Source organism: Ranitomeya imitator, chromosome 2 (genome assembly GCF_032444005.1).
Source record: "Ranitomeya imitator isolate aRanImi1 chromosome 2, aRanImi1.pri, whole genome shotgun sequence".
Classification (NCBI taxonomy): Eukaryota; Metazoa; Chordata; class Amphibia; order Anura; family Dendrobatidae; genus Ranitomeya; species Ranitomeya imitator.
Window position 1 is genome coordinate 262,685,980 of NC_091283.1, and position 24,740 is coordinate 262,710,719.

The window sequence follows — 24,740 nt, forward strand, 5'->3', positions numbered from 1 at the left end:
GGTATAGTCTCTAACTGGGTCGCTGTGACCAGTGGGGTACCGCAGGGGTCGGTATTGGGACCTGTTCTCTTCAACATATTCATTAATGATCTGGTAGAAGGTTTACACATTAAAATATCAATATTTGCAGATGATACAAAACTATGTAAAGCAGTTAATACAAGAGAAGATAGTATTCTGCTACAGATGGATCTGGATAAGTTGGAAACTTGGGCTGAAAGGTGGCAGATGAGGTTTAACAATGATAAATGTAAGGTTATACACATGGGAAGAAGGAATCAATATCACCATTACACACTGAACGGGAAACCACTGGGTAAATCTGACAGGGAGAAGGACTTGGGGATCCTAGTTAATGATAAACTTACCTGGAGCAGCCAGTGCCAGGCAGCAGCTGCCAAGGCAAACAGGATCATGGGGTGCATTAAAAGAGGTCTGGATACACATGATGAGAGCATTATACTGCCTCTGTACAAATCCCTAGTTAGACCGCGCATGGAGTACTGTGTCCAGTTTTGGGCACCGGTGTCCAGTTTTGGGCACCGGTGCTCAGGAAGGATATAATGGAACTAGAGAGAGTACGAAGGAGGGCAACAAAATTAATAAAGGGGATGGGAGATCTACATTACCCAGATAGATTAGCGAAATTAGGATTATTTAGTCTAGAAAAAAGACGACTGAGGGGCGATCTAATAACCATGTATAAGTATATAAGGGGACAATACAAATATCTCGCTGAGGATCTGTTTATACCAAGGAAGGTGACGGGCACAAGGGGGCATTCTTTGCGTCTGGAGGAGAGAAGGTTTTTCCACCAACATAGAAGAGGATTCTTTACTGTTAGGGCAGTGAGAATCTGGAATTGCTTGCCTGAGGAGGTGGTGATGGCGAACTCAGTCGAGGGGTTCAAGAGAGGCCTGGATGTCTTCCTGGAGCAGAACAATATTGTATCATACAATTATTAGGTTCTGTAGAAAGACGTAGATCTGGGGATTTATTATGATGGAATATAGGCTGAACTGGATGGACAAATGTCTTTTTTCGGCCTTACTAACTATGTTACTATGTATATGACTCATCAGGGGATAGGGCAGATAAGTGTTAGTGATGGGGTGCTCCGCCATCGCTGGCCTCTATATGGAGCCTCTCACAAGAAGGATTCCACATGGACAGAGATATATCGGCACAAAGAGATCAAGGACATCAAAAGGAGGTCAGGAAACCTAAATTAGAGCAAGTCGGGCACCAGCACCAACAGGAGTGAATCACACCGCCACAATGAACCGGAATGGAAAAGGAAGGGGGAGTAAAAAGCCTACGTAATACCCTAACAACCTCCCTTATACTAAATACACCCTACCTGACAGCGGAGGTGGCACCCTAGACCTGCGCAGTGGCGCCCCCACTCGGCGGCGGCTCACCCTCACTGGAGGACCTGTCCATGTGGTAATATGTGATCCCAACCCAAACTCCTTTACTATACTGACTGATTGTATTATTCAGTAATTTCTTCATTTTGTTACTCGTTTCCCTAATGTGCGGCAGAATGTGATTGTTTATGACACAATTTCTAAATGCCCCTCATTTACATCCAGTGTTATTTAATAATTATGGTAACATGCGACACCATCTAATATAATGCTTATATGTGATCCATGTGCGGGAAAACCACAGTTTACAATATCTGCCCTGTAGGTAACAGTATTTTTTTAGCAAACTGGTGTCAATAACTAGGATAACACACAGCAAAAACAGTTCAATGGAGGCGTCAAATGCCACAATTTGTAGCCCACAGATACATGAGGCGTGTCTCGGAGATACCACACTGTAAATTATGTGGCCTGTATTTCTAGTTTGTACAGCAAAACTGTGTCAAAAAGTTGCAATGGCACAACAACAAAAAATTCTATAGAGCCCTGAAATGGCACAATCATGAGCGCAATGATATGTGATCCGTGTGGCGTACAAAACTCAATTTAAAATTTCTGCCCTGTTGCTAAATATTTTTCTGGGCAGCAAAATGGTGTCAAGAAATTGGATAAGACACTCAAAAAAAAATTATACAGTACGACAAAAAATGGCAGAATTTTCTGTGCACTCAGATGTGATCGCTGGGACGGACAAACTCGTATAAAATAGCCGGATTTTTGCCCTGATTTTTGGAAAGGATCTGGCTGTAGTCTGCAGTGTCACCAAGCAAATGGGGAAAAAAGGGGCTCTGGAATAAAATAATCAGGATTAAGATGCAAAAAAAATGATTCCTGGCCACTGATACCTGGGGATATGTATATATGTAATAGGCAGCAGCAGACAGTAATGGAATGGACCCTCTTGATGTATGCAGTGATATCTATATACCCACATACAGCGCCTGCAGGCCTTGTACTGATATGTATAGAGCCACATACACTCCCCTGCCTACCTAGCACTGCAATCTATATACTCCGGAATTAGTCCTTAGGATTGTTGGTTTATCTAGATTTGTGGATTCTATGATGGTAGACCCTCACTAACTGAAACCCCCCACATCTGACCCTATCTCGGCAGCAGCTCTCCCTACACTGTCTGATTCCGGAGCTGAATGTGACGAGCAGGGCGGGGCCAGGTCTCTTATAGACCTGATGATGCTGTGCGGCCAGCCAATCACTGTAATGCCACAACCAACATGGCTACGGCATTACAGTGCGTGGCAGACAATCCCTGCATGTTTATTGGCTAACTAAAGAGCGCCAAACATGCAGGGCGGGGACCCGAACTCCCACCGAGCAAACCCGGAAATGCATTAACCATTGGGTTACAGATTTGTCTTCTGGGTCAATGGATTCTTTCCCAATAATCCTATTTTTTCAGTCCAATGCTGATCCATCAAGTTCACTAGTGGTGCACAGCTTTACACCACTATACCTGTGACTTCAGAACCTTCCAGAACACCAGGTCACATCTCAGATAGGAAACTACTGACACAACTCAATAACACCATTTATAAATGATTTATTTACTGGCAAGAACTTTCTCATTCACATCACATACATGTTTATTCATTCTTTTAGGTGACCTCACTTCATTCATAAGTACTTTTTAATATAATTAATATGTAAATGTTTTTTTTTCATAAACCATAATTTATTTTTGTTTGTCAGACTTCCTCATGAACTTAGACATATCGTACTTTGTTTGGCTTTTTTTTTTCATAGAGACTGCATATAAAACGTTCCACACTTGACATGTTCATCCTCTATCAGGTTTTGTCCTGCGTGACTTTGAAAACCTATTTGAATAAACGTGTTTAAGGAAATCTCCATATCTGATGGTCTTCATCAGCAGTGCAGGTACAGACACATTATACCCGGATCAGCTATTCTGCTCGGTCTTTGGCCCCGTGTCCGGCAGCAGCTGATTTACGCATTGAACATGTTGCTGAGGTGCCGCTCTATCAGGTGAGTGTAAGGGTACCGTCACACTAAGCGACGCTGCAGCGATACTGACAACGATGTTGATCGCTGCAGCGTCGCTGTTTGGTCACTGGAGAGCTGTCACACAGACAGCTCTCCAGCGACCAACGATCCCGAAGTCCCGGGTTACTAAGTGGAGGGCCGCGCTTAGTAACCCGATGTTTACCCTGGTTACCAGCATAAACGTAAAAAAACAAACACTACATACTTACCTTCTGTGTCTGTCCCCCGGCGCTGTGCTTTCCTCTGCACTGTCAGCGCCAGTCAGCCGGAAAGCAAAGCGGTAACGTCACCGCCGTGCTTTCCGGCCGGCCGGCGCTCACAGCCAGTGCAGAGAAGCACAGCGCCGGAGGACAGACACGGAAGGTAAGTATGTAGTGTTTGGTTTTTTTACGTTTACGCTAGTAACCAGGGTAAACATCGGGTTACTAAGCGCAGCCCTGCAGACCCTTGTTGGTCTTTAGTCCGTGTATCTCACCCTGTCACAAACCTAGTTTATATATATGATTATTCATAAATATATATATATACAATCAGCCAGTTAGTCTGCCTATCTTTTTCCTGTCTAGTGTAAGTGCTGGTCTGTTTGTGACACCTATATTAGGATCCATTCTAGGAGACATAGGGACAGCCGACGGTGAGTGGGGGCGCCAATCTCGTATCTGTGTTTAGGGTGCCAACCTCCACTGATAGGTAGGCAGTACTAAGAGGTATTGTTTGGCAGGGTTATCCCAGAGTGCACGGTTGTGTGTTTTATGTGTTTATCTGGTTGTACCCATAATGAGGTCCTGGTTATGGGGGACTTTAACTACCCGGATATTAACTGGGAAACAGAAACCTGTGAAACCCATAAAGGCAACAGGTTTCTGCTAATAACCAAGAAAAATTATCTTTCACAATTGGTGCAGAATCCAACCAGAGGAGCAGCACTTTTAGACCTAATACTATCTAATAGACCTGACAGAATAACAAATCTGCAGGTGGTTGGGCATTTAGGAAATAGCGACCACAATATTGTACAGTTTCACCTGTCTTTCACTAGGGGGACTTGTCAGGGAGTCACAAAAACACTGAACTTTAGGAAGGCAAAGTTTGACCAGCTTAGAGATGCCCTTAATCTGGTAGACTGGGACAATATCCTCAGAAATGAGAATACAGATAATAAATGGGAAATGTTTAAGAACATCCTAAATAGGCAGTGTAAGCGGTTTATACCTTGTGGGAATAAAAGGACTAGAAATAGGAAAACCCCAATGTGGCTAAACAAAGAAGTAAGACAGGCAATTAACAGTAAAAAGAAAGCATTTGCACTACTAAAGCAGGATGGCACCATTGAAGCTCTAAAAAACTATAGGGAGAAAAATACTTTATCTAAAAAACTAATTAAAGCTGCCAAAAAGGAAACAGAGAAGCACATTGCTAAGGAGAGTAAAACTAATCCCAAACTGTTCTTCAACTATATCAATAGTAAAAGAATAAAAACTGAAAATGTAGGCCCCTTAAAAAATAGTGAGGAAAGAATGGTTGTAGATGACGAGGAAAAAGCTAACATATTAAACACCTTCTTCTCCACGGTATTCACGGTGGAAAATGAAATGCTAGGTGAAATCCCAAGAAACAATGAAAACCCTATATTAAGGGTCACCAATCTAACCCAAGAAGAGGTGCGAAACCGGCTAAATAAGATTAAAATAGATAAATCTCCGGGTCCGGATGGCATACACCCACGAGTACTAAGAGAACTAAGTAATGTAATAGATAAACCACTATTTCTTATTTTTAGGGACTCTATAGCGACAGGGTCTGTTCCGCAGGACTGGCGCATAGCAAATGTGGTGCCAATATTCAAAAAGGGCTCTAAAAGTGAACCTGGAAATTATAGGCCAGTAAGTCTAACCTCTATTGTTGGTAAAATATTTGAAGGGTTTCTGAGGGATGTTATTCTGGATTATCTCAATGAGATTAACTGTTTAACTCCATATCAGCATGGGTTTATGAGAAATCGCTCCTGTCAAACCAATCTAATCAGTTTTTATGAAGAGGTAAGCTATAGGCTGGACCACGGTGAGTCATTGGACGTGGTATATCTCGATTTTTCCAAAGCGTTTGATACCGTGCCGCACAAGAGGTTGGTACACAAAATGAGAATGCTTGGTCTGGGGGAAAATGTGTGTAAATGGGTTAGTAACTGGCTTAGTGATAGAAAGCAGAGGGTGGTTATAAATGGTATAGTCTCTAACTGGGTCGCTGTGACCAGTGGGGTACCGCAGGGGTCAGTATTGGGACCTGTTCTCTTCAACATATTCATTAATGATCTGGTAGAAGGTTTACACAGTAAAATATCGATATTTGCAGATGATACAAAACTATGTAAAGCAGTTAATACAAGAGAAGATAGTATTCTGCTACAGATGGATCTGGATAAGTTGGAAACTTGGGCTGAAAGGTGGCAGATGAGGTTTAACAATGATAAATGTAAGGTTATACACATGGGAAGAGGGAATCAATATCACCATTACACACTGAACGGGAAACCACTGGGTAAATCTGACAGGGAGAAGGACTTGGGGATCCTAGTTAATGATAAACTTACCTGGAGCAGCCAGTGCCAGGCAGCAGCTGCCAAGGCAAACAGGATCATGGGGTGCATTAAAAGAGGTCTGGATACACATGATGAGAGCATAATACTGCCTCTGTACAAATCCCTAGTTAGACCGCACATGGAGTACTGTGTCCAGTTTTGGGCACCGGTGCTCAGGAAGGATATAATGGAACTAGAGAGAGTACAAAGGAGGGCAACAAAATTAATAAAGGGGATGGGAGAACTACAATACCCAGATAGATTAGCGAAATTAGGATTATTTAGTCTAGAAAAAAGACGACTGAGGGGCGATCTAATAACCATGTATAAGTATATAAGGGGACAATACAAATATCTTGCTGAGGATCTGTTTATACCAAGGAAGGTGACGGGCACAAGGGGGCATTCTTTGCGTCTGGAGGAGAGAAGGTTTTTCCACCAACTTAGAAGAGGATTCTTTACTGTTAGGGCAGTGAGAATCTGGAATTGCTTGCCTGAGGAGGTGGTGATGGCGAACTCAGTCGAGGGGTTCAAGAGAGGCCTGGATGTCTTCCTGGAGCAGAACAATATTGTATCATACAATTATTAGGTTCTGTAGAAGGACGTAGATCTGGGGATTTATTATGATGGAATATAGGCTGAACTGGATGGACAAATGTCTTTTTTCGGCCTTACTAACTATGTTACTATGTTACTATGTTACTATTTGTGGCATGGTTTTAATTGGTATATTAATTAAAAGCTATATTTTATCTGTGTTATCTTTAGTACATAAAGGGTTCCTATTGGTATAATCTACATCACAAAAAGCAACGATATCGTTAACGATATTGTTATGTGTGACGGTACCTTAATACTCCTCTATTCTCACTATATCTTGTTATCAAATGAGACCCTATTTTTCGCTTGTTTGTTCCTCAGTATCTCGACTACAAGAAATCTCTGTAACGCTTTCAGGTTACTTGGTTAGAAGCAATCAAGGACTGCTTGGACCTGAACGGGGTCCATCTGAAACCCCAATGCAGAAGCCAAATGTCCTGAGAACTGGACCTGCTGCACCACAAATTGCCATTTCTCCAGGTTAGAAAATAAATAGTTGTCAGGTAGAACCTGGAGAACCTGTCTGACATGCTCACCATGCTCCTCCAGAGTACGTGAGGAACTCAATATATCATCCAGGAAAATCACCACAAATCTACCAATCAGGGAGAAAAAATATAATTAATGATATTTTCAAAGACTGGTGAAGCATTGGTTACCCCGAATGGCAGCATCAAATGTTCAATCTGCCCCTCAGGTGTATTGTGTGCGGTCTTCCATCCGTCACCATGGCGATACATATAAGGTTATATGCTCCTCTCACGGTAAGTCTGTAAAACCATTTATCTCCAGGTAATTGGCTAAACAGGTCAGGTGTAAGGGGTAAAGGATCGGGAAGGTGAGCTGTGATTTTATTACTCTCTCTGAAGTCCAAGCATGGACGCCGCCCTCCATCCTATTAACAAAACCCCACAGCGACTGGAGAGGTGCATGACCGTATATGACCCTTAGCCGGACACTGGAAGGGGTTAAATAAGCGAGATTTCGGCATTTTAGCTCCTGGTGTGGAGGCGATAGCACAATCATATGCCGCCATATACTAGACGTCCGGTAACCGGTAATAATTCCCTCATGTGTGGGGTCTATTTGTCTCCAGAGAAATCACACGTTACATTCCACACAGAACATTGTGTAGAAAAGGCGGCGCGAGGTAATTGTGCCAGTAGTGAGGGCGAATAATGGCTGAAATGTCACTGACTGAGGAGAAGTCTCCATGTAGCGTCTTCACTGCGGATCACGTGACCCCTGACTCCTCCCCCTGTGACCTCTTCACAGGTCCTGTGCGCACAGAGCAGCCATATATGTGGAGTGCGGCTCTGCAGGTGGAGGTATGTGGAGATTCCCCATTACTGAGCGCGGGGACATTAACCCCTTCTGCACGGAGACTCTTTATAAGAATCATAACGTTGTTGTTCTGTTTCCTGTAATAGATACATACGAGCCAACTATGGAGGACAGGAAGTGAGGGAGCGGATTGTTCTCCTAGTACAGGGCCCCTTTCTTGGCCCCACACAGTGTAATGCCCCCATTATGCCCTGTAAGCAGGGTTCTGCCCCACACCCAGCTGCCTCGGGCACTTTACCATGAGCTGGTACCTCAGATTCTTCCCCGCACCCCTTTCCTTTGTTGGCGCCAAATCTGTTCTGCCTTTGGGGCTCCGGCCTTTATAATATCAGTAACTGCTGTCATCAAGGTCTCCTGACCAGGTGCACCCTCTAGACTCTTCCCTCCGGAAACCCTCCCTCTTCCCATTGATGTCACATGGTCCCGTCTGGACGGCAGATAGCAGTCTGTACAAATGCAGCACAGCCCTGAGGAGTCTTTTTTATGACTTTCCTTTTTACACCCCTTATGTAATATATATGATGGCGCTCACACAGTATAATGTTTCCACAGCACGGGCATCTCTCGTAAAAAGGGTATTTTCACACTACCGCCATACCCCCACACACAGTATAATGTTCTCATTGTACCGCCATACCCCCACACACAGCATAATGTTCCTACAGTATCGCCATACCCCCCACACAGTATAATGTTCCTACAGTACCGCCATACCCCCCCACACAGTACAATGTTCTCATAGTACCGCCATACCCCCACACACAGTATTATGTTCTCATAGTACCGCCATAACCCCACACACAGCATAATGTTCCTACAGTACCGCCATACCCCCACACACAGTATAATGTTCTCATAGTACCGCCATACCCTCCCACAGTATAATGTTCTCATAGTACCACCATACCCCCACACACAGTATAATGTTCTCATAGTACCGCCATACCCCCACACACAGTATTATGTTCCTGCAATACCGCCATACCCCCACACAGTATAATGTTCTCATAGTACCGCCATACCCCCACACAGTATAATGTTCTCATAGTACCGCCATACCCCTACACAGTATAATGTTCCTACAGTACCGCCATACCCCCACACACACAGTATAATGTTCTCATAGTACCGCCATACCCCCCCACACACACACAGTATAATGTTCTCGTAGTACCGCCATACCCCCCACACACACAGTATAATGTTCTCATACTACCGCCATACCCCACACACAGTATAATCTCATAGTACCGCCATACCCCCACACACACTATAATCTCATAGTACCGCCATACCCCCACATACAGTATAATGTTCTCTTGGTACCGCCATACCCCCACACACAGTATACATTTCTCATAGTACCACCATACCCCCACACACAGTATAATGTTCTCATAGTACCACCATACCCCCACACACTATAATGTTCTCATAGTACCTCCATCCCACCACATACAAAAAAATAATATTCTCATAGTACCGCCATACCCCCACACACAGTATGTTGTTCCCACAGTACTAGCTTCCCTCACACACAGTATAATGTCCCCACATTACTGCCATCCCCCCACTTTTTAATGTTCCCACAGTACTGCCCCCTACATGCACAATATGGTACCAGCCACCTCACTGACTACCTCCGACCACTGACAGTTAATAAATACTCATTTAGCCTCATTCTTGGTGCAGATACTAATGAACCCAGGATCTATGAGATATTTACATCCGATAGTTGGATAGGCAGGAGTGTATCATCCATAAAGGTAGCCCACTCGGTTGCTATGATGCCTATTCGTAATGAGCGAATATACTCATTACTCGAGATTTCTCGAGCACGCTCAGGGGTCCTCCGAGTATTTTTTAGTGCTCGGAGATTTAGTTTTAATCACCGCAGCTGAATTATTTACATCTGTTAGCCAGCTTGATTACTGTTATGATCTGGTGGCCTAGGAGCAGCATGAGACGGACTCTGGAGAATGTGGTCCCTGTACTGACCGCAAACCCTGAACCTAGCAGCGCAACTAAAAGTAGCCGTGGGGGGTACCTGACACTCCCTAGACCCCTCGGCACAGCCTAAGATCTAACTACCCCTAATGACAGAAACAGGAAACCTATCTTGCCTCAGAGAAAATCCCCAAAGGATAGATAGCCCCCTACAAATATTGATGGTGAGAGGAGAGGGAAATAACATACGCAGAAATGAAATCAGATTTTAGCATAGGAGGCCATACTAGCTAAAAAGAAAATAGAACAGAGTACTATGCGGTCAGTATAAGAACACTAGAAAATATCCACCACAGAAAATACGAATCACCACATCTGACTAATGACATGGGGGGTATATCTGCATCCCCAGAGACACAGCTTGGCTGCAAAAAAATCCTACACAGACAAAGCTGAACAAGACAAAAACATGAATATGCACAAAACTTTAAGGTCCACAGCAGGTGGACAGCAAAAACAAAGCCAGGACTTATCTTTGTAGAAAAACACAGCAAACTGGAGAGACCAGCAGGGAAGTGAATCCTTCAAAAACAATGGACAACTGGCAGGGACTAAAGAGTCCAGCAAGGCTATATACCCCAGTCAGTTTTGCAATTAGTAGATACACCTGTCCAATCCTGCAGTCCAGTCACAACTGCATTACCCTCTACAACCACCGGAGGGAGCCCAAAAGCTGAATTCACGACAGATTACATGTGGGGATTCCCTAGCAATCAGGCAACCCCCACATGTATTTATGATGGCTAACAGATGTAAATCATTCAGCTGCGGTGATTAAAACTAAATCTCCGAGCACTAAAAAATACTCGGAGGACCCCCGAGCGTGCTCGAGAAATCTCGAGTAATGAGTATATTCGCTCATCACTAATGCCTATGAATCGACAGGGCTCTGTGGGGTGTGGTATTGTCACCCTCTCCTTCCCATCATCACAATGTCAGCGATATCCACTAAAGTGCAAGTAGGAAGAGAGAGGCTAAGTGCCAGAATTGGTGCATCTTAGAGATGTGCCTTTTATATTTTTAGCCTGGGGGCGCAGTATCCATGGCACCTTCCTAGGCTATTAATATCAACCTGCAACTGTTTGCATCGCCTTTGCTAAGGCTAAGTATACAGTTGTGAGCTGATATTACTAGCCTGGGAAGCTCCACGGGTATTACCCCCTTCCTAGGCTATAAACAAACTTCACAGTGTGAATCAGAGCTGAGATCTAACGTGATAGAAGATTACAGTGCGGGGAAGACGGGAAACCTTCATATAGACGGCCGGTGGTGATGGAGTCAGTGACCGACTCTGGCCAAATATGTCTCTAGAGCCGTAGTAGATGAAGATGTCGTCCTCACCATGAAGTAGTTATTTCTCATGTCGCGTGTAATGAATATCTCCTGCAGTATTGTTAATGCCGATTCCAGGGTCGGTAAATAAGACGAGAATTAGCGTTATGGAAGATGAGTCTATGAGAAACGTAGTCAGCTGCCGACTCCGAGGAGGAAACTGCTTGTTGTCTGTGGCCTAAATATATAGGATTTATTAGTAGATGTAAAGAAGGAAACTAAATACTGTAAAATAATAAATCTCCTCACATGTTTCCTTTATTATATCCAGTAATTGTATTATTACACAGGATTCTTATGCTCTTACATCGGCTTATCTTCTCATTCAGGTCTCTACAATATCGGATCCTCTCAGTGAAGATCTTCTACAACAGAGAATTTTCCTGATTCACCCATCAAAGATGGATATGGACAGAGACAAGATGGCGGAGAGGATATTACACCTCACCCTAGAGATCCTCTTCCGGCTTACTGGAGAGGTGAGAGATTCGGATGACGTCACATTACATCATTCTTATCTATGGCAATAACAGATGGACAGAACTGGAGAGGTGAGGCCTCTGGAAATGTCTGTAGTGAGATTTATTATTGTGTCTCTCCATTACCAGCATTACACAGTGGTGAAGAAGACCTCTAGTGATCGCTGTCAGGACCCTGCGTCTGAGGGATGGGGAAGACCCCTGAGCCCAATCACGGGGCCTCCACCTCACCCCCTGATCCATGAGGACATCAATGACCAGAAGATCCTAGAACTCATCTACAAGATGATTGAGCTGCTGACTGGAGAGGTGACACTGCTGGGAATGCTGGGACATTATACAGTAACGCTATGAAGGGATTGGGGGGATGACGGTATCATTGTATGTGTCAGGTTCCTATAAGGTGTCAGGATGTCGCTGTCTATTTCTCCATGGAGGAGTGGGAGTATTTAGAAGGACACAGAGATCTGTACAAGAACGTCATAATGGAGGTTCCCCAGCCCCTCACATCTCCAGGTAATAGGACTAAATACACATGGCCTATAATTATCTGTATGTAAAGAATGAATTCACTCCCTGTATGTGTTTCCTCCAGATCTATCCAGTAAGAGGACAACACCAGAGAGATGTCCCCGTCCTCTTCTTCCACAAGACTGTAACCAAGAAGATCCCAATGCTCCTCAGGATCATCAGGTAGATGGAGAGAAGGTGTCAGGAGATCTCCCCTATGATGTGTAGACGCCGGTGAAGGTCTTGTGCTCAGTCTTGTTTTATCCACCAGTATTATATGTGTTATACTTGTGCAATGAGAACGGTGGAGATGTCAGGATTAGAGCTGATCATAGATGGGACTTCTCCATCTGACGGTGACTTTTATAATATTTGTTTCAGGGTGAAGATCTGACCCATATTAATACTACAGAGACATATGTGAGGGAGAATGAGCGGTGTAAAGAGGAGATTCCCACATATGGCTACCCAGGTGAGTAGTAACCAATAAATGCAGAGAAGTCACAGATTCTTCTCATCACCGGCTGTGGCTGCTTTATCGGTGGTGTAGTCCGGCCAGATTACCATGATCACCATTTTACCTCTAGACCACAACATTCTCCTTCTATACACTGACCTGAGAGACTTCCTGATCATCACTGCGCTTGAGAGGAAGCCTCTCAAGTCTGGAGACCCGGATGTCATCATGACAAAATCGGGTCTCTATGGCAGCGATCGGGACCACGCGTTATGCCACTGGGTCTAGGATCCAAAGGCAGAGAGCCTGTCGGCCCATGTAGTGAGGGATCAGTGACCTGTCATAAGCCAATACAGATGCATATGTAATCAGAGCACCACATAAAGCCCCACCCACAGCCCCGCCCCAAAGTACCACATAAAGCCCCGCCCACAGCCCCGCCCCAGAGCACCACATAAAGCCCCGCCCACAGCCCCGCCCCAGAGCACGAGAATCTCATTAACTGAAATCTACAAATACAGATTAAACAACAACCACAAGACGGATTTCATCACCAGGTATCAGTGTAATCAGTAAAACGGCACCGACCTGACACTGTCTGTAGTCACTGAGCACAATCCTGCTGACAGGATCCCTTTAAGACATCTCCGCTCTGCACTATTATACACAGTTCTCTTTAAATGTGTAATATTTCTTCTTGAAACTCATCTGACAGAAAATATTGGAGCTTCCGATAGTTTAGATTGTGAAGTCTACGAGCCCCGTGCTCTAATTACCCCAGAGAGGTTTCACCACTAGCTGCTCATTTATTACTGATGGAGACTGTTCAGTTTGAGCATTTCAGTAGATGTTATTGTCTATAGTCAGTTTTGGATTACAGTAGTGTCCAGAATACTCTGATTTAACCTCTTCCTGCAGCCAGTTTTGTGTTCTTAATCAGGCCCCATTTTTACAATCTGACGTCTGTCACTTTATGTGGTGATAACTTTGGAATTAATCACAGAGGATAATAGAAAACAAATGGATCTTACAAATTATTTTCCAGCTTCTCACAATACCCTACATACGATTGTACACTACTCTCTGGGCACACGGCAGTGTTCAGAAGGGAAGGAGCGCCATTTAGCTGTTTGAATGCAGATCTAGCTGGAATAGTTTGCAGACACAACGTATTGGGAGCAATGTTCGTGGTCAACTAGCAGCTCAAAAGATCTCCACCATGAACATGCTTGGCACTATCTTCTCTGCTTTCCATATCCCAAGGATTGCCTTGCTCATCGCCCTTTAACACCATTACATGGATCTGGACTTACACTGGGACCCCTAGGCTTGGACCATGGTGTTACCTGCTATTCTGTGGTATTAGATGGCAAGAAGAATAGTCAGGTAGCTGGGTCAGAACCAGAAGGACAGAATCAGAAGACACAAGAGTAGTCAGTAAACGGGCCACGGTCACAACAGGAAACAAATACACAAGCCACAAGCTGAGCACAGAGGACTGAACCAGAGGAGAACAACGCTGTTTCTGGAAGATTCCGGCCATGTGCTTTGAGCTTTAGTAGGGTGTGGTATTTTCCAATCGGCTGAAGTAGGGAGCAGATTTCTGCAGCTGGACAGCAGGAACAGATCCCAGATGAGATTGGACACACCATATGCTGAAGCCCTAATATGACTAAATGACAGAAAACCAGAATAGTCGAAATCCCCATAAAATGAGGGGTTATAATCTATACATATGTGGTCAAAGTTGTTGGTTCCCCTCATTTAATGACAGGAAAAACCACAATGGTCACAGAAATAACTTGAATCTGACAAAAGTAATAAGAAATAAAAGATCTATGAAAATGAACAAATGGAAGTCAGACATTGCTTTTCAACCATGCTTTCACAGAATAAAAAAAAATAAAATAAAACTCATGAAATCGGTCTGGACAGAAATGATGGTACCCCTGAAAATAATGTGACAAAGGGACATGTTAAATTGCGGTGTGTCCACTAACTAGCATCACAGGTGTCTACAATCTTGGAATCAGTGAGTGGCCTGTATATAGGGCTACAGATACTCACTGTGCTGTGTGGTGACATGGTGTGTATCACACTCAACATGGACCAGAGGAAGCGAAGGAAAGAGTTGTCTCAGGAGATTAGAAAGAAAATTGTAGACAAACATGTTAAAGGTAAAAGTTATAAGACCATCTCCAAGCTTGATGTTCCTGTGACTACAGTTGCACATATTATTCAGAAATGTAAGATCCATGGGACTGTAGCCGACCTCCCTGGACTTGGCCACAGGAGGAAAATTGATGACAAATCAAAGAGATGGATAATAGGAATGGTAACAAAAGAACACAGAAAAACTTCCAAATAGATTAAAGGTGAACTTCAAGCTCAAGGAACATCAGTGTCAGATCGCACCATCTGTCATTGCATGAGCCAAAGTGGACTTCAAAGGAGACGACCAAGGAGGACAACATTGTTGAAAAAAAAATCATAAAAAAGCCAGACTGGAATTTGCTAAACTACATGTTGACATGCCACAAAGCTTCTGGGAGAATGTCCTATGGACAGATGAGAAAAAATTGAACTTTTTGGCAAGGCACATCAGCTCTATGTTCACAGACGGAAAAATGAAGCATATAAAGAAAATTACACTGTCCCTACTGTGAAACATGGAGGAGGCTCTGTTCTGGGGCTGCTTTGCTGCATCTGGCACAGGGTGTCTAGAATCTGTGCAGGGTACAATGAAATCTCAAGACTATCAAGCGATTCTAGAGAGAAATGTGCTGCCCAGTGTCAGAAAGCTTGGTCTCAGGCGCAGATCATGGGTCTTACAAAAGGATAATGACCCAAAACACAGAGCTAAAAACACCCAAGAATGGCTAAGAGGAAAACATTGGACTATTCTGAAGTGGCCTTCTGTGAACCCTCACATAAATCCTATTGAGCATATTTGGAAAGAGCTGAAAAATGCCGTCTAGAAAAGGCAACCTTCATACACGAAACACCTGGAGCAGTTTGCTCTTGAGGAATGGGACAAAATACCTGTCGAGAGGTGCAGAAGTCTCATTGACAGTTACAGGAATCGTTTGATTCAAGTGATTGCCTCAAAAGGTTGTGCAGCAAAATATTAACTCTTTCGCACCAGAGCCTGTTTTCAAATTTTAAAAATTTAAATTTTTATGCCCTTAAATCAGTCATATCACACAAAATAGTTAATAGATAACATTTCCCACATGTCTACTTTACATCAGCATAATTTTGGAAGCATTTTTTTTTTATTATTATTATTTATTTATATAGCACCATTAATTCCATGGTGCTGTACATGAGAAACGGGTTACGTAAGAGTTATAGATATCGTTTATAGTGAACAAATTTACAATGACAGACTGGTACAGAGGGGAGAGAGGACCCTGTCCTTGCGGACTTACATTCTACGTGATACTGGGCAAGAGACAGAAGGTCGGGGGTGCTGCGGCTCTGGTGGCAGTGAGGCGACAGCTAGGGTGGCTCGTGAGACGGTAGCTTGGGTGGCTGGTGTGGCGGCAGCTCGGGTGGCTGGTGAGGCGGCAGCTCGGGTGGTTATTTCAGGCTGTAGGCTTTCCTGAAGAGATGGGTTTTCAGGTTCCGTCTGAAGGATCCTAGGGTGGTGGATAATCGAATGTGTTGAGGCGTGGAATTCCAGAGGATAGGGGATATTCGGGAGAAATCTTGGAGGCGATTGTGTGAGGAACGAATAAGTGTGGAGGAGAGTAGGAGGTCTTGGGAGGATCGAAGATTACATGAGGGGAGATATTGGGAGATTACTTCAGAGATATAGGGAGGGGAGAGGTTGTGGATGGCTTTGTAGATCAGTGTTAGTAGTTTGAACTGGATTCGTTGGGGAACTGGGAGCCAGTGGAGGGATTTGCAGAGGGGGGAAGCAGGGGAGTACTGAGGAGAGAGGTGGATTAGCCGGGCAGCAGAGTTGAGGACAGACTGGAGTGATGCAAGGGAGTTAGCGGGAAGGCCACAGAGGAGGGTGTTGCAGTAATCGAGGCGGGAGATGATGAGGTCATGCACAAGAGTTTTAGTAGATTGAGGGGTGAAGAAGGGACAGATTCTCTCAATGTTTTTGAGTTGGAGGCGGCAAGAGTTTGGACGTGCGGTTTGAAGGACAGGGCAAAGTCGATAGTTACCCCAAGGCAGCGGATTTCAGGTGCGGGGGAGAGCGTGATGCCGTTTACCATTATAGATAGATCAGGTAGGGGGGATATGTGAGATGGGGGTTAGATGATGAGTTCGGTTTTGTCTACATTGAGTTTTAGGAAGCGAGAGTTGAAGGAGGATATGGCTGACAGACACTCCGGGATTCTGGACAGAAGAGAGGCGACATCTGGGCCAGAGAGGTAGATCTGAGTGTCGTCTGCATACAGGTGGTATTGGAAGCCGTGGGACTTTGAGTTGTCCTAGGCCAAATGTACGGTCAGAATGGTATAAGGTAATCAAGGACAGGGCAAGGCCTTTGATGCCAAGGGAAGAAAGAATCTGTAGCAGTAGGCAGTGTTCGACTGTGTCGAAAGCAGTGGACAGGTCGAGCAGGAGGATAATGGAGAACTGTCTGTTAGCTTTGGCTGTGAGGAAGTCATTAGTAATTTTGGTCAGAGCAGTTTCGGTGGAGTGGTGGGGGCGGAAGCCAGATCGCAGGTTGTCAAGGAGAAAGTTAGATGAGTGGTGGGAGGAAAGTTGAGCATGGCCATGCTGCTCAAGGAGTTTGGAAGCAAACGGGAGCAGTGATATGGGGCGATAGCTGGGCATAGCAGTTGGGTCAAGGTTAGCTTTTTTGAGGATAAGTGTGATGGTGGTGTGTTTGATGGCAGAGGGGAAGGAACCAGAAGATAACGATTGGTTGAAGAGATGAGAGAGGGCTGGAATGAGCATGTTAGTGAGGTTGGGGAGCAGGTGGGAAGGGATGGGGTCAAGCGCACAGGTGGTGAAGTGTGATTTGGAAAGGAGGCGAGTAAGTTCTTCAGTGATGTTGGAGAGGGAAGGTATTAGGGAAGGGAAGAAGTCTGGTATATGGAGTGGCTGGGGTGGTGGAACAGTAAAGGTTTGCCTTGTTTGGTCGATCTTGTTTTTGAAGTAGGTGGCAAAGTCGTCGGAAGAGATGAGGGGAGATGGAGGTGGCAGTGGTGGGCATAGGAGAGAGTTAAATGTGCTGAACAGTTGTTTTGGCTTGTAGGATAGTGAGGATACAAGGTTAGTGAAATAGGTCTGTTTAGCAGAAGTGAGGGCTAGTTTGAAGGCAAGTGTAGCTTGTTTGAAAGCAGTGAAGTCGTCTGGCAGGTGTTTTCTTCCAACGCCGCTCCGTGACCCTGGATGTTTGTCGGACTTTTTTGGTGAGGTTGTTATGCCAGGGTTGCCTATTGATTTGCCATGCATGAGAGGTGCGATTTAGTCTATGGCTGATGTGAGGGTGGAGTTATAGAAAGCGGTGGAGCTGTCCGTGTCCTGGAGTGAGGATATGGACGAAAGGGGTAGAAGAGAGTCTGTGAATGTCTAGGTGTGCAAAGTTTCTGCAAGGATGTGGTAGGGGCTGGGCATGGGGGGCGGGTGAGGAGGACAAGGATGAGAATGTGAGTAGATGGTGGTCAGATAAAGGGAAGGGAGAGGTTGTGAGATTAGATAAGGAACAGAGGTGGGTGAAGATGAGGTCTAGTGTATGTCCGTCTGTGTGGGTAGCTGTGGAGGACCACTGAATGAGTCCAAAGGATGAACTAAGGGCCAGGAGCTTGGAGGCTGCTGGCTGGCAGGTGTCAGTAGGGATATTAGGAAGTTATAAGGGTTAAAAGTTCACCAGCAATTTTTTTCATTTTTACAATAAAATTTACAAAACCATTTTTTTAGGGACCACACCATATTTGAAGTGAATTTGGGGGGTCAATATCACAGAAAATACCCAGAAGAGACACCATTCTAAAAACTGCACCCCTCAAGGTGCTCAAAACCACATTCAAGAAGTTTATTAACCCTTCAGGTGCTTCACAGCAATGAATGGAATGTGTAAGGAAAATATAAACATTTACTTTTCTTTCACAAAAATTTTCCTTTAGACGTATTTTTTTTAACTTTTGCATGGGGACTAGGAGAAAGTGGACTATACATTTTGTTCTGCAATTTCTCCTGAACATGCCGATACCCCATATGTGGTGGAAATCTACTGTTTGAAGGAACAGCAGGGCTCAGAAGGGAAGGCGCACCATTTGAGTTTTTGAATGTAAAATATGTTGGAATAATTAGCGGTTGACATGTCGCATCTTGAGAGCCCCTGATGTGCCTAAACAGTGGAAACGCCCCATAAGTGACACCATTTTCGAAACTAGACCCCTTAGGGACCTTATCCAGATTTGTATTGAGCACCTTGAACCCAAACTCACAGGTGCTTCCCAGAAGTTTATAACGTAAAGTTGTGGAAATAAAAAAAATAACATTTTTCACAAATCTTTTAGCTCCATATTTTGCATTTTCATAAGGGTAACAAGAGAAATTGTTCCATACAATTTGTTGTGAAATTTCTTCTGAGTACACCAATACCCCATATGTGGGGGAATACTACTGTTTGGGCACATGGCAGAGCTTGGAAGGAAAGGAGTGCCATATTGGAGAGCAGTTTTCTGGAATTGTTTGTGGGTGACATGTCACATTGTCAGAGCCCCTGATGTGTCTAAATAGTGGAAATCCCCCACAATTGACAGCATTTTGGAAACTAGACCCCCCAAGGAACTTACCTAGATGTGTGTTGGGCACTTTGAACCTCCAAGTGCTTCACAGAAGTAAATTACGTAGAGCCGTGAAAATAAAATATTTTTTTCCACAAAAAATTTCTTTTTGCCCTCATTTTTTTCCAAAGGGTAACAGGAGAACGTTGTTGAGCAATTTGTCCTGAGTATGCTGACACCCCATATGTGGGGGTAAACCACTGTTTAGGCACACGGCAGAGCTCGGAAGGGAAGGAGCCCTCTATTGGAGAGCAGATTCTGCTGGAATTTTGTGGGTGACATGTCACATTGTCAGAGCTCCTGAGGTGCCAGAACAACATAAGCCCCCAAAAGTGACTGCATTTTACAAAAGACTTCCCTGAATGAATTCTTCTAGTGGTGTAGTGAGCAAACTGACACCACAGCTGTTCCATAGAAAATTATACCATTGGGCAGTGAAGAAAAAATAATAAAATTTTTACCACTAAAATATCTTAATCCCAGATTTTATATGGGAAAATAGGTAGATAGGTAAATGGTCACTGCACCCATAGGTGAATTCACAGAGGGGTGTCATTTCCAATTCCCAGAGGGGTGTCATTTCCAAAATGGGGTCACTTCAGGGGGGATTCTGCTGTTAAGGCATTTTGGAGAGCCGTGACGTGCCAGAACACAACAGAATCTCCCTGAAGTGACCCCATTTTGGAAATGATACCCCTCTGGGAATTCATGTATGGATATAGTGACCCTTTTCACTACATGGATGATTTCCAGAAACACATAGTGGAAGTTTTAGAGCAAAAATTGCAAAAATGTCATTGTAGTGCCCAATATATTGTGCCCAGCTTCCCCCCACCTACCCCCGGAAAATGTTAATTCTGCTCTACTGAGATGTGTCTGTCACTAAATAAACCAAATGCTTGAATGTCAAAACAGTTTAAAAACGTGGTTCTGTGTGGAAGATTGTAAATCAGTCATGGAGGCATAAGGCCGGCAATGATGGGCATTGTGGGCAATAATAGCGGGTATCATGCCTCATTCCTCTCTTGGAACATACACGACATCTTCTCTGGGGATCTTTCTTGTTTCAGTTGCTGGAATGAGCACAATAAAATGTCGCTCAGTGAGTCTTCTGACATCCTCACATTCTAAAGGATTGGCGGGGACAACATTTTCAAAAACAAGATTTTCAATGACCTTTTCCTGATAATCAAGGAAAGTATCTGCATTTCCCGCTTTTTTGTATAACACAAAAGAATATGTGGCCACCTGAAACAAATAAATGACTAACTTTTTATACCAGGTATATGATTTTCTTGATACCTGGTATGGCTGTAGAAGGTGATCTGCACGGTCCAGACCCCCATATATTTGTTATAATTAGTGATGAGCGAGTATACTCGTTGCTCGGGTTTTCCTGAGCATGCTCTGGTGATCTCCGAGTATTTGTTATTGTTCAAAGATTTAGTTTTCATTGGAGCAGCTGATTAATTTACAGCTAGTAGCCAGCCTGAGTACATGTGGGGGTTGACTGGTTGCTAGGGAATCCCCACATGTAATCAAGCTGTCTAGTAACTGTAAATCATTCAGCTGCAGCAATGAAAACTAAATCTCCAAACACTAACAAATTCTCGGAGACCACCCGAGTGTGCTCTGGAAAACCCGAGCAACGAGTATATTCGCTCATCATTAGTTGTAATAAATGACAGACACAGGTTTTGGAGTAGTGGATCCCTGTTGCTCTGCAGTGGCCCTTGTGGCATCTGTGTGGATCAAGCTCAGGATAAAAATATCTTTTTTATCCTTAAACTTAAGGGCAAGCAGCTCTCCATTATGTAAAGCCCCTGACTGCCCCTTTCACACCATTTCATTGACCAATGATTGTGGAAACCCCTGACCGTTTTTGTGAATAGTCCCACAAGCCCCCATGTTACGTTCAACCAAACTTATAAATAGGGGTATGCTGGTTTAGAAGTTGTCAACATACAGATTGTAGCCTTTTTTTCATAAAAAATGGAGTTTAAAATGTTTTTTTCCAGATGTCCCCAGATAAGTAGGGCATCCTGGTGGGTTTAGTTGTCTATCTTTCCCCTCATAAATGCGAAAAGCTGATGTGTATCCGGTTGAACTCTCACACATTTTATAGAACTTTATTCTGAACCTTCCGCTCTTAGAAGGAATAAATTGCTTGAGGTGCAGTCTTCCTTTGAATTTTACAAGGGACTCGTCAATGAAAATGTCTTCTGTTGAGGTGTAGAGCTTTAAGAACTTTTCTGTCAAGTCTTCGATAATGGGTGATTTTGAATATTCTGTCATGTTCTGGGGCATTTCTGGGCAGGTATTGACTGTTGTCGTTAAAATGCCAAAATCACATAAGCATTTCATAACGGGTCCTAGGAAGAACGGCAGAAAACATTGGGGTGGCTTGGACAGGGCAGTTGGAACAATAGGACAGAATGCTCGTTTTTTTAACAAGCCCCATAGCGATTGTAAGTCCTAAAAAAGTTTTCATTTCTAGGACATTATTTGGTGTCCATAAATTTGACCTAGCATGATAGGATCGCGGATTCTGGCTGATGAATTGGGATGCATATAAATTTGTTTGTAGGACAATATGCTCTAGCAAGCTAATAGAAAACTCTGACGTGATGTGACTGACATGACCATATTATTGTCGAGTCAACTGAGAAAAGCCTTATTTTATTAGCCTAACCCTATCAATAACCCTAACTTTAGCCCCAAAGCTAACCCTTACTATAGCACTAACCCTAACCTGCCTTATCTTTTTTTTTTTACTTTATAATAAGATTTCTGAATGACACAGCTGTTGCCAGCAGCACTTGTAACACTGTTTCTCCTCTAATCTCTCACTGACTGGAGATCTGAGGAGAAACAGCGTTTTTATGAGGCAGATCACCCGGGAAAGTTCGTTGCTACAACATTTCAGGTGCGGGGGAGAGCGTGATGCCGTTTACCATTATAGATAGATCAGGTAGGGGGGATATGTGAGATGGGGGATAGATGATGAGTTCGGTTTTGTCTACATTGAGTTTTAGGAAGCGAGAGTTGAAGGAGGATATGGCTGACAGACACTCCGGGATTCTGGACAGAAGAGAGGCGACATCTGGGCCAGAGAGGTAGATCTGAGTGTCGTCTGCATACAGGTGGTATTGGAAGCCGTGGGACTTTGAGTTGTCCTAGGCCAAATGTACGGTCAGAATGGTATAAGGTAATCAAGGACAGGGCAAGGCCTTTGATGCCAAGGGAAGAAAGAATCTGTAGCAGTAGGCAGTGTTCGACTGTGTCGAAAGCAGTGGACAGGTCGAGCAGGAGGATAATGGAGAACTGTCTGTTAGCTTTGGCTGTGAGGAAGTCATTAGTAATTTTGGTCAGAGCAGTTTCGGTGGAGTGGTGGGGGCGGAAGCCAGATCGCAGGTTGTCAAGGAGAAAGTTAGATGAGTGGTGGGAGGAAAGTTGAGCATGGCCATGCTGCTCAAGGAGTTTGGAAGCAAACGGGAGCAGTGATATGGGGCGATAGCTGGGCATAGCAGTTGGGTCAAGGTTAGCTTTTTTGAGGATAAGTGTGATGGTGGTGTGTTTGATGGCAGAGGGGAAGGAACCAGAAGATAACGATTGGTTGAAGAGATGAGAGAGGGCTGGAATGAGCATGTTAGTGAGGTTGGGGAGCAGGTGGGAAGGGATGGGGTCAAGCGCACAGGTGGTGAAGTGTGATTTGGAAAGGAGGCGAGTAAGTTCTTCAGTGATGTTGGAGAGGGAAGGTATTAGGGAAGGGAAGAAGTCTGGTATATGGAGTGGCTGGGGTGGTGGAACAGTAAAGGTTTGCCTTGTTTGGTCGATCTTGTTTTTGAAGTAGGTGGCAAAGTCGTCGGAAGAGATGAGGGGAGATGGAGGTGGCAGTGGTGGGCATAGGAGAGAGTTAAATGTGCTGAACAGTTGTTTTGGCTTGTAGGATAGTGAGGATACAAGGTTAGTGAAATAGGTCTGTTTAGCAGAAGTGAGGGCTAGTTTGAAGGCAAGTGTAGCTTGTTTGAAAGCAGTGAAGTCGTCTGGCAGGTGTTTTCTTCCAACGCCGCTCCGTGACCCTGGATGTTTGTCGGACTTTTTTGGTGAGGTTGTTATGCCAGGGTTGCCTATTGATTTGCCATGCATGAGAGGTGCGATTTAGTCTATGGCTGATGTGAGGGTGGAGTTATAGAAAGCGGTGGAGCTGTCCGTGTCCTGGAGTGAGGATATGGAGGAAAGGGGTAGAAGAGAGTCTGTGAATGTCTAGGTGTGCAAAGTTTCTGCAAGGATGTGGTAGGGGCTGGGCATGGGGGGCGGGTGAGGAGGACAAGGATGAGAATGTGAGTAGATGGTGGTCAGATAAAGGGAAGGGAGAGGTTGTGAGATTAGATAAGGAACAGAGGTGGGTGAAGATGAGGTCTAGTGTATGTCCGTCTGTGTGGGTAGCTGTGGAGGACCACTGAATGAGTCCAAAGGATGAACTAAGGGCCAGGAGCTTGGAGGCTGCTGGCTGGCAGGTGTCAGTAGGGATATTAGGAAGTTATAAGGGTTAAAAGTTCACCAGCAATTTTTTTCATTTTTACAATAAAATTTACAAAACCATTTTTTTAGGGACCACACCATATTTGAAGTGAATTTGGGGGGTCAATATCACAGAAAATACCCAGAAGAGACACCATTCTAAAAACTGCACCCCTCAAGGTGCTCAAAACCACATTCAAGAAGTTTATTAACCCTTCAGGTGCTTCACAGCAATGAATGGAATGTGTAAGGAAAATATAAACATTTACTTTTCTTTCACAAAAATTTTCCTTTAGACGTATTTTTTTTAACTTTTGCATGGGGACTAGGAGAAAGTGGACTATACATTTTGTTCTGCAATTTCTCCTGAACATGCCGATACCCCATATGTGGTGGAAATCTACTGTTTGAAGGAACAGCAGGGCTCAGAAGGGAAGGCGCACCATTTGAGTTTTTGAATGTAAAATATGTTGGAATAATTAGCGGTTGACATGTCGCATCTTGAGAGCCCCTGATGTGCCTAAACAGTGGAAACGCCCCATAAGTGACACCATTTTCGAAACTAGACCCCTTAGGGACCTTATCCAGATTTGTATTGAGCACCTTGAACCCAAACTCACAGGTGCTTCCCAGAAGTTTATAACGTAAAGTCGTGGAAATAAAAAAAATAACATTTTTCACAAATCTTTTAGCTCC

General features: G+C 44.1%; 1 protein-coding gene across 1 annotated transcript in view; it reads left to right on the forward strand.

Moving 5' to 3' along the window:
- The first annotated feature begins 11,649 nt into the window (after window positions 1–11,649).
- The window catches only part of LOC138663027 (oocyte zinc finger protein XlCOF22-like), a 30,094-nt gene continuing 17,003 nt past the window's right edge, over window positions 11,650–24,740 (forward strand). The window contains exons 1-5 of the mRNA XM_069749081.1: window positions 11,650–11,795; window positions 11,925–12,104; window positions 12,188–12,311; window positions 12,391–12,488; window positions 12,687–12,777. Of these exons, the coding sequence (XP_069605182.1) occupies window positions 11,718–11,795; window positions 11,925–12,104; window positions 12,188–12,311; window positions 12,391–12,488; window positions 12,687–12,777 (571 nt within the window). The 5' untranslated portion in view covers window positions 11,650–11,717. The remainder of the gene's footprint in view (window positions 11,796–11,924; window positions 12,105–12,187; window positions 12,312–12,390; window positions 12,489–12,686; window positions 12,778–24,740) is intronic.